This window comes from Peromyscus maniculatus, chromosome 12, assembly GCF_049852395.1.
Source record: "Peromyscus maniculatus bairdii isolate BWxNUB_F1_BW_parent chromosome 12, HU_Pman_BW_mat_3.1, whole genome shotgun sequence".
NCBI lineage: Eukaryota > Metazoa > Chordata > Mammalia > Rodentia > Cricetidae > Peromyscus > Peromyscus maniculatus.
Genome location: NC_134863.1, coordinates 10,363,463 through 10,375,689, shown reverse-complemented (window position 1 = coordinate 10,375,689; position 12,227 = coordinate 10,363,463). Strand labels below are relative to the sequence as shown.

Sequence of the window (12,227 nt, the reverse complement as noted above, 5' to 3'; positions counted from 1 at the left end):
GGCTGCAGTTAGCCCCAGATTCTGCCTCTCTCGGTTGTCAAGGATTGTTTGCCCTGCGCCTGCTTCAAGCCCGGCTGTCAGCTCTGCTGAGACGCTGAACACTGCCGGGAACACTTCCCACTGCTGTGGAAGACAATTTGCTACCATGAGACAACCCCGAATTATGAAACCGAGTCTCATGACTTGGAGAGAAAGAATACTTACACTTTCTCCCTAAGAGCTGGAGTTTCTCCCGCAGCAAGTATGACAGAGAAAATAATAAACAAACAAACAAACAGGAAAACCCAGAACATTCTGAATTGTTCAGAATGAGGACTGCAGTGCCATTGGCAAAGAACTGCACCTTGCTGCACCCTCAGCCTGCATCTGTCTGCTTGCAGTCAGAGACGAGCACTCACACAGGGTGAAGCCTAGACCGGGCGGCTGTGATGCGGACATGTGGTCCTCTATGCCCAGTGGCCTGACACAGGTAGCATCCTGGCCTAGACAGTGGAGAAAGTGGGGATGAGAACAGGCTGGCTGCATCCAGGAGATCTTTGCTGGTGCTCAGTGCTGTAGTCTGAGATGCTGAAAACCCACAGTGAGACTATTTGGACCAAAGAGCTTTGAGGGGTTTCTTCATCCAAGCCCCACTTTACTGGAAGAAGTGAGACACAGAATAGGAGCTGAGCAAGGAACCTAAGTGGGCAGCCTAGCTCTAAGATATAAATCCCATTGACCTCTAGGACCCTGACCACCTGCTACTGCTGACCACAGCAATAACTTCCCCATTTGCTAACGCTTATGAGAAATGGAGCCAGGAGGTCTGACTATCTACCCATGCCACAAAGCTACAGAGTGTGACAGCCGAGACTTGCCCAGATTGTCCTGTTTCTGCTCCACGGCCTCCTCCTCCCGTAGCAACCTTACTGATCATCAGAGTCATTCCCAGTTAGCGCCTTCAGGGAAATGAAGAGTGAGGGAGTTCAGGCGCAGGTCTGATCAGTCCTGTAGGCATCGCTCCACAGCATTCTCAGGACTCTGTGCCAATGGTGAATCTTGAAGTAGACGGGGCTTCCTGCCACCTGTCTCAGGGCCAGCCTGCCCCAGTCTCCATCCCCTGAACAGGCTGCGGCTACCACCAAGCAATAACTGCCCACCATGGAGGGTGGTCCTCGGGAGCTTGCTTACTGGTTACCTATGTCTTCCATTTGTCCTCATGCTACAGAGTAAGTAAACAAGGCCAGAAGAGTCTCCAGAGGTCTCGATGAAGGGTCCTCCTTTCTAGATCAGTGAAGGTGACACCATGCAGTGGATGAGTGTTCCCAAGGAAGCTGGGACACAGCACTGGACCCTGAAGTCCCAGGGTAGACCCTGGCTTAGAGCCTAGATGGGGTGAAAACAGAATCAGACCTCTGAGTAGAGGTCTCCTCTGAGCTTTGGAGACAGTATACCACAGAGCAGAGGGAATGGCACCTCCCTGACCCTGGGTTCCCTCGGCCTGAGCGGCCCTGTAATGGACGATGTTCCCCCTATCTTTTGTTTGCTTGCCTGCGACTTGGTCTCATAGCCTAGGCTAACCGCCAGCTTACCTTGGCGCCTGTGATGACCTTGAAGCCCTGATTCTCCTGCTTCCACCTCCTGAGTGTGCTCTGCTCTGCTGTCACTGTGCTCGGCTGGGCCAGTGCTCTAGAGAAACTGAGTTGAGAATTGTGTCAGGCCTTGCACAACGCATTGTGTGCTCACCTGTGGCTCCTGGCTCCTCACCCCTGTGTTCCTGATGTGCTTCCCATTCATTTGACTTTGAATTATGTTTCATTCTGCCATGATTTGATGATTGAGTTTTAATTTACTTGTTTTGTTTTTGAGAGGAGAGGTGTGTGTGTGTGTGTATGTGTGTATATGTGTGTGTGTGTATATGTGTGTGTGTGTGTGTGTGTGTGTGTGTGTGTGTGTGTGTTGTCAAGCTAACCTTTAACATCTAGTCTCCAATGACCGTCCTGTCTCGGCCTCCTCAGTAGCTGGGGCTACTGCCAGGTCCAGCTCATTTTTGTTGTCACTTTCTCCTTTTTCCTCTTCCTCTTCCTCTCCTAAAGATTGTTTAAGGAAGTTGAGATGTGCTGGGAGAAAATGTAATAAAGATCTTGTCTCAGTCGATGTTCCACGAGTGTGCCATTCCCTAGACGTTCCAAGTGAACCTCTGGAGGTCATTCTTATTCAAACCATCACTTTCCACTCCCTGACCCCTGAGGTCTTATAGCTGTATCATAATGCAAAAACGCATTCAGTCCAGCTTCAAAAGTCCCTGTGGTGTATAATAGTCTCAACACTGTTTAAAATTCCAAAGTTCAAAGTGTCTTCTGAAATGCATGACAATCTCTTAACTATAATCCCTATGAAATCAAAATCAAAAAGCAGGTGCCATACTTTCAACATACAATGTCACAGAATATACTTTACCACTCCAAAAGAGAAGAAAGAGAGCATAGTGAGGAAATACTGAATCAAAGCAAGACTGAAAACCATCTGGACAGACTCTAAACTCTGCATCTCCAGGTCTGATATCAAGCGCTCTTCAGATCTCCAGCTCCTTTCAGCTCTGTTGACTGCAGCACACTGCTCTCTCTTGAGCTGGTTCCACTCCCCATGAGCAGCTTTCCTCAGCAGCTACCTCATGACTGTGGCATCTCCAACATCTTGGGGTCTCCAGTGAAATCCAGGCTTCACTTTCACAGCATCACACAATGGCCTCTTTGGGCCCCAGCACATTGGTGTCTGTAGCTTTTCTTAGCCATGGAGGGAGCGTCCACAGCACCTGACTTGTATCCTGGACTCTAAAGCCAGAACCACATGGCTGAAGCTGCCAAGTTCTGTTTGCTGGTCCTGGAACTTGGCCGCCTCATTCAAATACATTTTCATCTTCTTTCTGTTGCTGATGGTTTTCTTCATGACTAAACTTTTCTTTAATTCCTTTTCACAAGTTGGAAGCTTAGCTGGGTGGGATCTTGCCCTGAGGTCACCACTCCCTTTATTCCATTGAGCATCAGGCTTTTCTTGAAAGATTATCTCCCTGAGTACTAGACTTAGCTCTATTACACTTCCAGGTGCTCCTTTTCTCCTCAAACTGTATATTTTGTATTTTCCCTTTCTCAGCTTGCTCCTTTTCATTATAGATCTGCATGAGAGTGACCACTAATATCCAGACAACAGAGTCAGTGCTAGTCTATCTTGAAATCTCTGCTAGTGCCATTAATCCAAAAATGCTTCAATTTTGCCTCAGGCAGATTTTTTGGGGGGTGGGGGTGGGGACAAGAGCAAAAAGCAGCCCCCTTTTTTTTTTTTTTTTTCAGCCAAACATCGCAAGAATGGTCTCTAGGCCATTTACTAATACCCTTCCCCTCTGAACCTTCTTGAGCTGGGACTTCACAGTCCAAATTGCCTTCAACACTGGCCGTCATGCTCCTAGTGATAGTGGCTCCTTAAGCCCTGCTTAAAGCATTCAGCTGCTTTCCTAATCCAAAGTTCCAAAGTCTACATTCCACCCCCAAGCAGCGTGGTCAGGCCTGTCACTCCCTGGTGCCAACTCCTGTCACAGTACATGTTCTGTTGCTGTGAGGAGACACCATGACCACCACGGCAGCTCCTATAAAAGAAAGCATTCAGTTGGGGCTTTCTCACAGTTCAAAGGTTTAGTCCATTTTCGTCATGGCGGGAAGCAGCTAGATACCAGTTGGACAGCATTGTGGACTAACCTTTCCTTCCCTCTGGGCCTGGGGGTTGGCAGAGCCTGTATTTCCTAGGACTTGGCTGAGGGAAGAGGCAAGTTCTGGAAGGGTGCTCACTGCAGGGACAGGCAGTAACTACTGGCCCTGGGTAGCCAGAGACCCATATTTGATACTGAGAATTACAGTCAGACTTGCTAAGACCCAGGGCAGAGGTGGCACTATGTGTGGCACTCAGAGGCAGAGGCTGGTCATCAGCTGGTGTCGTCGTGCTCTTAATGCTCTCCGGCAAGCACAGGAGCTTTGGCATCAGCACGTTCCTTTTCTCAAACCACAGATAGCTCCGGCAGAAGGTCCGGATGTCAGTGAAAGGATGGTCATCATCACCGGGCCACCTGAAGCCCAGTTCAAGGTCAGTACCAAAAGCCCATGCCGGCCCCGCAGGCTCTGGGTGCCGGGCAGACGGCCCAGGGGAGTTGAGGTGCTGCTTTGCCAGCCTGGTGTCCACTTCCCCTTCTGCTGCTCACGGGTCAGACTTGTGCCTGGTTCCTCGTTTCTCCTCTGTGCTCTGTCTTCTCTCCATGGAAAGGCAGGTGTCCGTTGGTGCCCAGTTGGCCAGTGCCTCCAGCATGTCTCTGAGTGGGCGGCCGTCTTGGGCTTCTCCAGCTGAGAGCGTTAACAAGGGTGCAGAGGAGAACCTTTTGTCGTGGAAGTTCTGGCAGTCTGTGAGGGAATTCTAGCAGCATTGGGGGAGAGTTCTTTTGCGAGGACCATGGCTCTGTGTCTGATGTCCTTCCTCGAGGAACGTTAAAACTTGAGTTTCAAGAAGTCAGAAATGCGCTTTAATTTATAAAAGTTCAGCTCTTACAATGAAAATCACAGGGGACCAAAAGCTTGGCACTGAGCAAACAAAATGCGGTATGTCCACAAAAGAGAATGATTTATCCAATGCGTGCTACAGAGAAGTGACCCTAGAGAAATAAGAGCATGTACACATCCACGTGCATGTGTCCAGTAGCAAACCATAGAGAAAGACGTAGGCTGGTTGAGAGTAGCGGGCAGTCCTCGGGATTGAGCCCAGGGCCTCACACATAGGGGCAAGCACTCGGCCACTGAGCCACATTCCTAGTCCTCTTCTTTCAGTTTTGATTCAGGGCCTCACTAAATTGCTCAGGTTGGTCTTAACCTGCAATTCTTTTCCTCGGCTGTCCAAAGGTTGGGATTATGGGCTTGTCCCACCCCTGAGATGGATCCAGAATATTCTGGATAGTGGCGATGGTCCCACAACATACTAACAACTAAGTACAGGATGAGATGATGACTTGGCCAGCATGTGCAAGGCCATGAGTTTGATTCTCAGCACCACAAAAGCAGCGGCGTGTTGAGACTTAGCAGATCCTGTTGCCTCGTTCAGTAACCAGAGAACTGAGCATACAGTGGAGGGGGGTTAAGAATGCCTTAAACACATTCAGCCAATCACGCACTTACAGGCACTGGGCATATGAAAACAGGGTGCAGTCTTGGTGGCTCACGGTTGCCCTTGCCTAGACACACACGTTCCTTAGAGGAAGCAGTCACCTGCAGATCACGAGGCTCGCCAGCGTGCACAGATGGTGGAGCGTGGTGGCTGAGATGGGTGGCAGAACTGAGGCGGGTGGGCAGCTGCCCCGTGCCTGGAGGGAAGCCCACACATCCCGTCCCTGGGACTCCGAGTTCCCGCACAGCGCTGACCGAGTGGCCCGATCACCAGTCATCTTGTCCTCAGGCTCAGGGACGGATCTTTGGGAAGCTGAAGGAAGAAAACTTCTTTAACCCCAAAGAAGAGGTGAAGCTGGAAGCCCACATCCGTGTTCCCTCGTCCACAGCCAGCCGCGTGATCGGCAAAGGGGGGAAAACCGTAAGCTGGCTCCCGACTCCCTTCACCTGGATGAGTTCCCTGCCCTGGCCATGCCCGATTCCCCTCAGACCCTCACTCGCTCCTTTGCTCGCTCTCAGCATGTCTGAGGGCCTTGGGCTGACACGCTTGGGCTCCGGCACGTGCAGGATGCATGAGGCATGGGGATTCCAAGGACAGAAAGGTGATCCGCAGGGATCTAGCACTAAGGGCCCAGTTCCATGGTGTCAAGCCCACCCTCTTCCTGAGCACTATGCCACCCAGCCCTGTTTATATCCCAAGACAAGAAGGCCATCTCCCATCCCACCCTCCCCTGCCCTCACATCCACATGTAGCAGATAGAACCCGTTGGAGACCCCTCTCTGCCTGGTTTCCAAGTTCGGAGGCTGCAGCTGCCCTGTGCTCTCTCTGACGACAGTCTCCAGGGGCCTCTCACTCCCTACTGCACATCCCTTTTCCGGTTCTTTCTCAAGTCTGGCCATCCGCTCTAGGGGAGTTAGCTCAGCAATAGGGTGAGAAAGTGTAGTTTATGTGTCCAGTCTGAAGGTCTCAGTAACACACGTCAGCTGGATTCCGGAGCTGGAGGCATAATTCAGCGATAGAGCATGCACTTAGCAAGTATGGGACCCTGGGGTCAACCTTCAGCCACCCCCCCCCCCGAGAAAAGAATATTGATCCCTAGACATCAATCAATAGGTTATCTGTGGACACAAGAATATGGCTTTCTCACTTGGTGAGGAGGTGACTGGAGCAGTTCTGGGCCTGTGATGATGAAGTGACGTTGAGTGGCAGGAACTGGGGTCGGGGAGCGCAGGTTCTAGACGTGGTGAGTCATGCACAAGAGAATGTAGTTGGCTTGGATCCACAAGTGCAGTCCAAACCCCAGGTACACACACTGACCGCTCGACAGACTTGAAGTGTTGGAGACCGTCTCGGAAGCGGTCACTGAATCCTCTCTCTCCCCAGCTGTGGGTGGCCGCCCCTCTGAGCCCCTCACCCTGCCTGTGAGCTGAGCATCAATGCCAAGGGCCAGGGCAGGTAGAACCCAGCCAAACGGAGAGTGGAGGATAGAAGTGCATGGTCATCCTCGCCTATAGAGCAAGTTCAAGGCCAACCTTGGCCCAAAGGGAGCAGAGGGGGAAAAGGAAGGAAAGAAGGGGGGGTGGTGAGGAGAGGGAGGAGATGGAAGTGGCTGGGTTTATTCTGAGTCAGAGGAGGCCATAGCTCCTGGCCAGCAGCCAGGGAAGCAGGTCCAGAAGTGGGCCACTAACCTGGGCTCTTACTAGAAGTCCGCACGAGTGTCTGCAGAATGGGAGCATTCAGCCTGAGAGGCAGAGCCTCGTGGAGTTAGGGCTACACCCCCATTTCTCTGTCAGTCAAACCTACAGGAGCTGAGGCAGGAGAAGGAAAGGGGGGGGCGGTTAGCTTCTCCGTCCACAGCCCAAGTATCAGCTTCATGGGTGACCGGGGTGGGCGGGCTGGGGGGCCGGGTGTGTGTGTGTGTGTGTGTGTGTTACTCACTCACTTCCTTCTCTGCCTTTCCAGGTCAACGAGCTCCAGAACTTGACAAGCGCAGAAGTTATCGTGCCTCGTGACCAAACCCCAGATGAAAATGAAGAAGTGATCGTCAGGATCATCGGACACTTTTTCGCCAGCCAGGTACTATCCTGTGAGGGCCCTGCCTCCTGCCCAGCTCCTCCCACTAGTTCACGTACTGTATTTGTGTCGAGTGGCCGTGTGCTTTAAGCCCCTCCTGACCACCACACAGCAGGCACGGTGGAAGCCCTCCCTGGCCCCTGACCTCGGGGACTGGAAACGGTTGGTGCAAGGCTCCTAGCATGATGCGCTGGGGTCGGGAGCTTAGCGTCGCTTGCTCTCCCAGCCTTCCTCTGAGGAGCCCCATGTCCAGCCAGCCCCCAGCAGAGCAGCCAGGTGGCCACGTTTCACTGTGGAAAGGGACTACTCACCAAGGTGTTGTGACTAGGGAGGCCTTGGCGGGTTGGGCCAAGGTGCCCTGGTGGGTGAGGGAGACCGGCCATGCAGATGTGTGGAGAGGTGGAGAGTTTAATCTCAGCATCCAGACACAGATGTCCACGTGGAAAGTTTGTTATTAAAGGGGGAGAGAGAGAGAGAGCGCGAAAGAGGGAGGTGCACTCTACCTCTGGCATGAGTCAGGAGAGACAATGAAGGGGGAGTTTTTTCTTAAAGAGGACTTTACATAAGACGACATCAGGACGCTGGGCAAGAAGTCCCCAAGGGGCGGCTCAGAATACCAAGGAAAGGGACCTAGTATTCTGCCGCTCTCTTCCCGGGTCTCCCCAGAACTCCACGTCACTGCTGCCTTGCACTCACAGAAGCCAGCGCTGCAGGGACATGTGGCCCAGTGTGTGGCCTCGATGTCTTGATGCTTTTTTGCTGGGCGGGTTTTAGAAGAGGGCGGCTGTGATCCTCCTGGAGGCCAAAGAAGAAGGGCAGCTGTGAAAACGACTCCCAGCTGCTCGGTGGCCAGCTGCCTGTGACTGCTGCCTGGGCCAGTGGCAGAGTTCAGCCCGTGGGAAGCTGTGGCTCAGGGTTGGAACTCCTGTTCTCCAGGGCTTGTCAGGGCGCTAGTGTCTCCCCTTTCCTGGTCTTTCCAGTGCTTCGGAAAGGGGTGGGGAGGGGAGGGGCACACCAGAGCTCAGGTGGGCGTGGCAGGGCCCTTGGCCTCCACCCCATCACTGACCTCTCCTGCTACTCCCTGGCCATCTGCTCCCTGTGAGCTGCTAGGTACCCCCCCCCTCCCACCCCAGTGCACCCTCCTCTCCCCGCCCCCTCCCACCTTGCACCCGGCTGGCTTGGTGAAGGGAAGAAAACTTCTGTCCCAGGCGGCTGAGCGTGGGCAGAAGGGACCTGGGGGAAGTAAGATTGGTCCGAGCACTCAACCTTTCCCAAGTCCGGAGCCCTCTGTTTCCCTGTGGGGGCCCCAGAACTGGGATTGTCTCTTCCCTGTGCCCTCCCTCCCTCTCTCCGCTGCAGACTGAGCAACGCAAGATCAGGGAAATTGTACAGCAGGTGAAGCAGCAGGAGCAGAAATACCCTCAGGGAGTCGCCTCACAGCGCAGCAAGTGAGGCCCCCACAGGCGCCAGCAAACAAGAGATGAATGTAACCCTCCCAACCCCCCCGAGAGAGACGAGACCAAACAGCCAGCAGATCGTGAGCAAACCAAAGACCATCCTGAGGAGTGAGAAGTCTGCAGGGCAGCCAGGGCCTGCAGACCCCTGCACATCCTGGGATCCAGGAGGCCATAGGGAGGGCCCGGGTTCCCCAGAAACACCAGTTGGCCTGTGCCCAGCTTCCCCTGGCTTCTGCAGGCTTCCAGCCATCCACTGCCCATCCACTCAGATCCCTCCTCGGCTCCCAGGACGCTCTCCCTTTCAGTTGAACTAACATAGGTGACTCAAAGCAAAGCGAAATCCGCAGCCTTTTCTTTGCTGTGGAGCGTTGTCTCTGTACATGTCTGTACATACTAGAAGGGGAAAGATGTTAAGATGTGTGGCCTGTGGGTTACACAGGGTGCCTGCAGCGTTAATATATTTTAGAAATAATATATCAAATAACTCAACTAACTACAAGTTTTACTCGATTATTAATTTTGTTTTCTTTTTGAAGAGAAAGCAGGCTTTTCTAGACTTCAAAGAATAAAGTCTTGGGTGAGGTCCATTGGTAGAGAAAGGAACTTTGAGCCGCCCACACGAACTTCACTTGGAGGGAGATCTCGTCAGGAACACTTAATGGCAGTCGTGGGTCACCTGTGTCTATCAACAGAAGGGATACCGTCCCCGAGGAGGGGCCCCAGGCCCTTGTCACCTGTTTACCCCATGCACCCCTTTCTCTGCTTCACAGGTTTTAAACTGGTTTTTTTTTTTTTTTTGCATACTGCTATATATTTCTATCTCTCTCTGTTTATCTCCCTCCCCTCCCTTCCTCTTTGCCCGCCATCCTTCTGAACCCCTTCGTCCTTTTCTGTTCCCCCATATCTATGCACCACCCCCCCCCCAGGCAAAGCAGTGCTCTGAGTTATCACATCACACAAACGGAACAAACGTGAAACACACGAACCAGCTTCAGCTTACACTTGGTTCCTCAAGCGAACAAGAGTCGATGGCACTCCTCCCATCTCGGAAGAGGAAAGCGGGAACCCTCCAAACCAACCAGCCAACCAAACAAAGGAAAACTCCAGAAAGAAAGAATGTACTTTGTCTTTTTACATTTTGGTATACAAGCCATCAACATTTAGTAGTGAAATTATTTCTTTCTTTAAAAATTTAAAGTGCAGGAAAATAGCAATTTATACGAGGTTGTTGGCCCAGGGCATTAAATTTGCAGATTTTTTTAAAATGAGAAAAACACACAAATAAAGCTACCTCAGGTGTTTTTTACCTCAGCACCTTGCTCTTGTGTTTCCCTTAGAGATTTTGTAAAACTGATAGTTGGAGCATTTTTTATTTTTTTAATAAAAATGAGTTGAAAAAAAAAAAAGATTTCAACTGCCAGCCTGGAGCAGGCGGCAGCCCAAGTGTGCAGCGACTGTTCAGACTTGTCTTCCGCTAGCCAAGAGCCTGCGTGGCCTTCTGTGGACAAATCTAAAAATGTTTATTTTTAAAAAACGACAAAGAAAAACAGATGATATTGGAGCCGTCCTGAATTTCAATAGGGTACGTGCCATGAGGGCTTTTGCGCTGAAGGATGACCACGTCCTGGTTATGTGAAGAAGCCAAGACACCACCAGACTGCAATGCCGATTTCCTCTACTGCAAACAGTGTTCTGTGACAAAAAAAAGAAAAAAAAAATATATCCAAGCTAACAAGATCCTGGCGTCCTGGTGTCTTATTTGCTGAGCCTTGTGTCCCCCGGGGGTGTCAGCTGGAGGCCTAGGGGGACAGTAGTTGGACAGTCGGACCCGGGCAGCTCCTTGTCCACCTGGTTCTTGGGAGGGACCCAGCTCCGTGAGTCAGTGTGCAGCGGGCACAGCAGTCTCGCCTGGGGGCTTGTGGGAAGTGCGCCTCTGCTGGGTCCCCGTGGGATGGCAGTTTGTGCGGATCTGTAGAACTACATGCCCGGGCAGGACATGTCAGGCAACTCAGGACAGAGGCTCTCCCTTCCTCTAGAGCAGCGGTTCTCACCTTCCTAATGCTGACCCTTTAATGCAGTTCTTCATGTTGTGGTAACGCACAACCATAAAATTATCTCATCGCCACTTCCTAACTGTAATCTTGCTACTGTTATGAATCATAATGTAAATATCTGTCTTCCAGTGGTCTTAGGTGACCCCTGTGAAAGGGTCTTTCAACAACCCCCAGGGGTTGCGACCCATAGGTTGAGAACTGCTGAGTTGGCCACCTGTCTCCTAATTGTCCCTCTTTAAATATCAGTACAGATGGAAGCTTAGAAATATGTAAAACGGGCATGGTGATGCACACCTTTAACCCTTTAATATAGCTACAGGTTCTGAATTTTTTCCTGGTAAAATTTCTAATGGGCTATAATCCCCCAAAAAAGTTGTGAAACAAAAATTCAGAAGCAAAAATCAACCCAGTTTTAGGTCTCTTTGTTTGGTTCCAGAAGGAAATCTTTTTTTTCCCTCCATTTTTTTAATTAAGAATTTTTTTTCATTTTACACACCAATCAGATCCCCGCTCTTCCCCCTCCCATTCCCCCAGCCTTCACCCCCAACTAACCCCCCACTCCCCCCACAAGAAGGCAAGGCCTCCCAGGGGGAGGCACATCCAGTAGAGGCAAGTCCTAGCCCTTCCCCCTGCCTCAAGGCTACACGTGGTGTCCCATCATAGCCAGAAGGAAATCTTAAGAAGGCTATGCATCAAGGTTAATTAAATTAACAAATTAAGGCGTACAGATTATGAAAGGTTATACGGCACTAGATCAGCGCTGGTTTCAGCGGCGGTGCTGGTTTGGTGGATGGTGGAAGAATCATGGGTGGAAGAATCATGAGCCATGGTTACCAGAGTTAGAATGGGCTTTATTAGAAGAGGGGATAGGACAGGAGAAGCCAGGCCTGGCAGAGAAGAAACAGAAGGAGAGGGGTGCAGAGAGACAGAGACAGAGCAGAGACAGAGACCAAGAGCAGAGAGGGTGTGTGTGGGAGAGAGAGAGAGAGAGAGAGAGAGAGAGAGAGAGAGAGAGAGAGAGAGAGAGAGAGAGAAAGAGAACATGGGGGTGCATGTCTGGCTTTTAGGCTGGGACGCAGTCGCCTGCTGATGACATCTAAGGCACCAGATGTGCATCTGTGCATCTACAGAATCCTTACAGATTACTCTTTACCTCCATCTCCTCTTAGCTCCCCTACACCCTTGTCTACCCCGTATCTCCCACACCTTCTCATCTGTTAGCTTTGTCCTATGTGACTTTCCATGGCTTCCTTTGTAGCCTGGTGGGCTCAGCAGTGGCTATACAACTGAAGACAACAGCTCCCCCTCCTTAAGAATCTATCAATAACCGATAGTTCAGCAGGAAGTGGTAGAACCCTGTGAGCCCACCCCATCCATGACTGTTAGCAGGACTGGTCTTGCGAATGCCCAGGGCAGGCAACCCCAGCACTGCGTTCCTGATTGCAAGGGTGATGCTGTACTAGAG

At 51.5% G+C, this 12,227-nt stretch overlaps 1 protein-coding gene across 3 annotated transcripts in view; it reads left to right on the top strand.

Moving 5' to 3' along the window:
- LOC143268198 (insulin-like growth factor 2 mRNA-binding protein 2) overlaps positions 1–10,445 on the top strand; it is a 78,531-nt gene extending 68,086 nt beyond the window's left edge. Inside the window, exons 12-16 of one of the 3 annotated variants that reach the window (XR_013043906.1) lie at positions 4,039–4,113; positions 5,467–5,598; positions 7,141–7,254; positions 8,611–8,788; positions 9,635–10,445. Coding sequence is in view for 2 of the 3 variants with exons in the window: in XM_076549343.1 (XP_076405458.1) it covers positions 4,039–4,113; positions 5,467–5,598; positions 7,141–7,254; positions 9,635–9,904 (591 nt within the window). In the remaining variant the exon portion in view is untranslated. The remainder of the gene's footprint in view (positions 1–4,038; positions 4,114–5,466; positions 5,599–7,140; positions 7,255–8,610; positions 8,789–9,634) is intronic. The other 2 variants (XM_076549344.1, XM_076549343.1) reach the window with 2 other exon arrangements.
- The last annotated feature ends 1,782 nt before the right edge of the window (positions 10,446–12,227 follow it).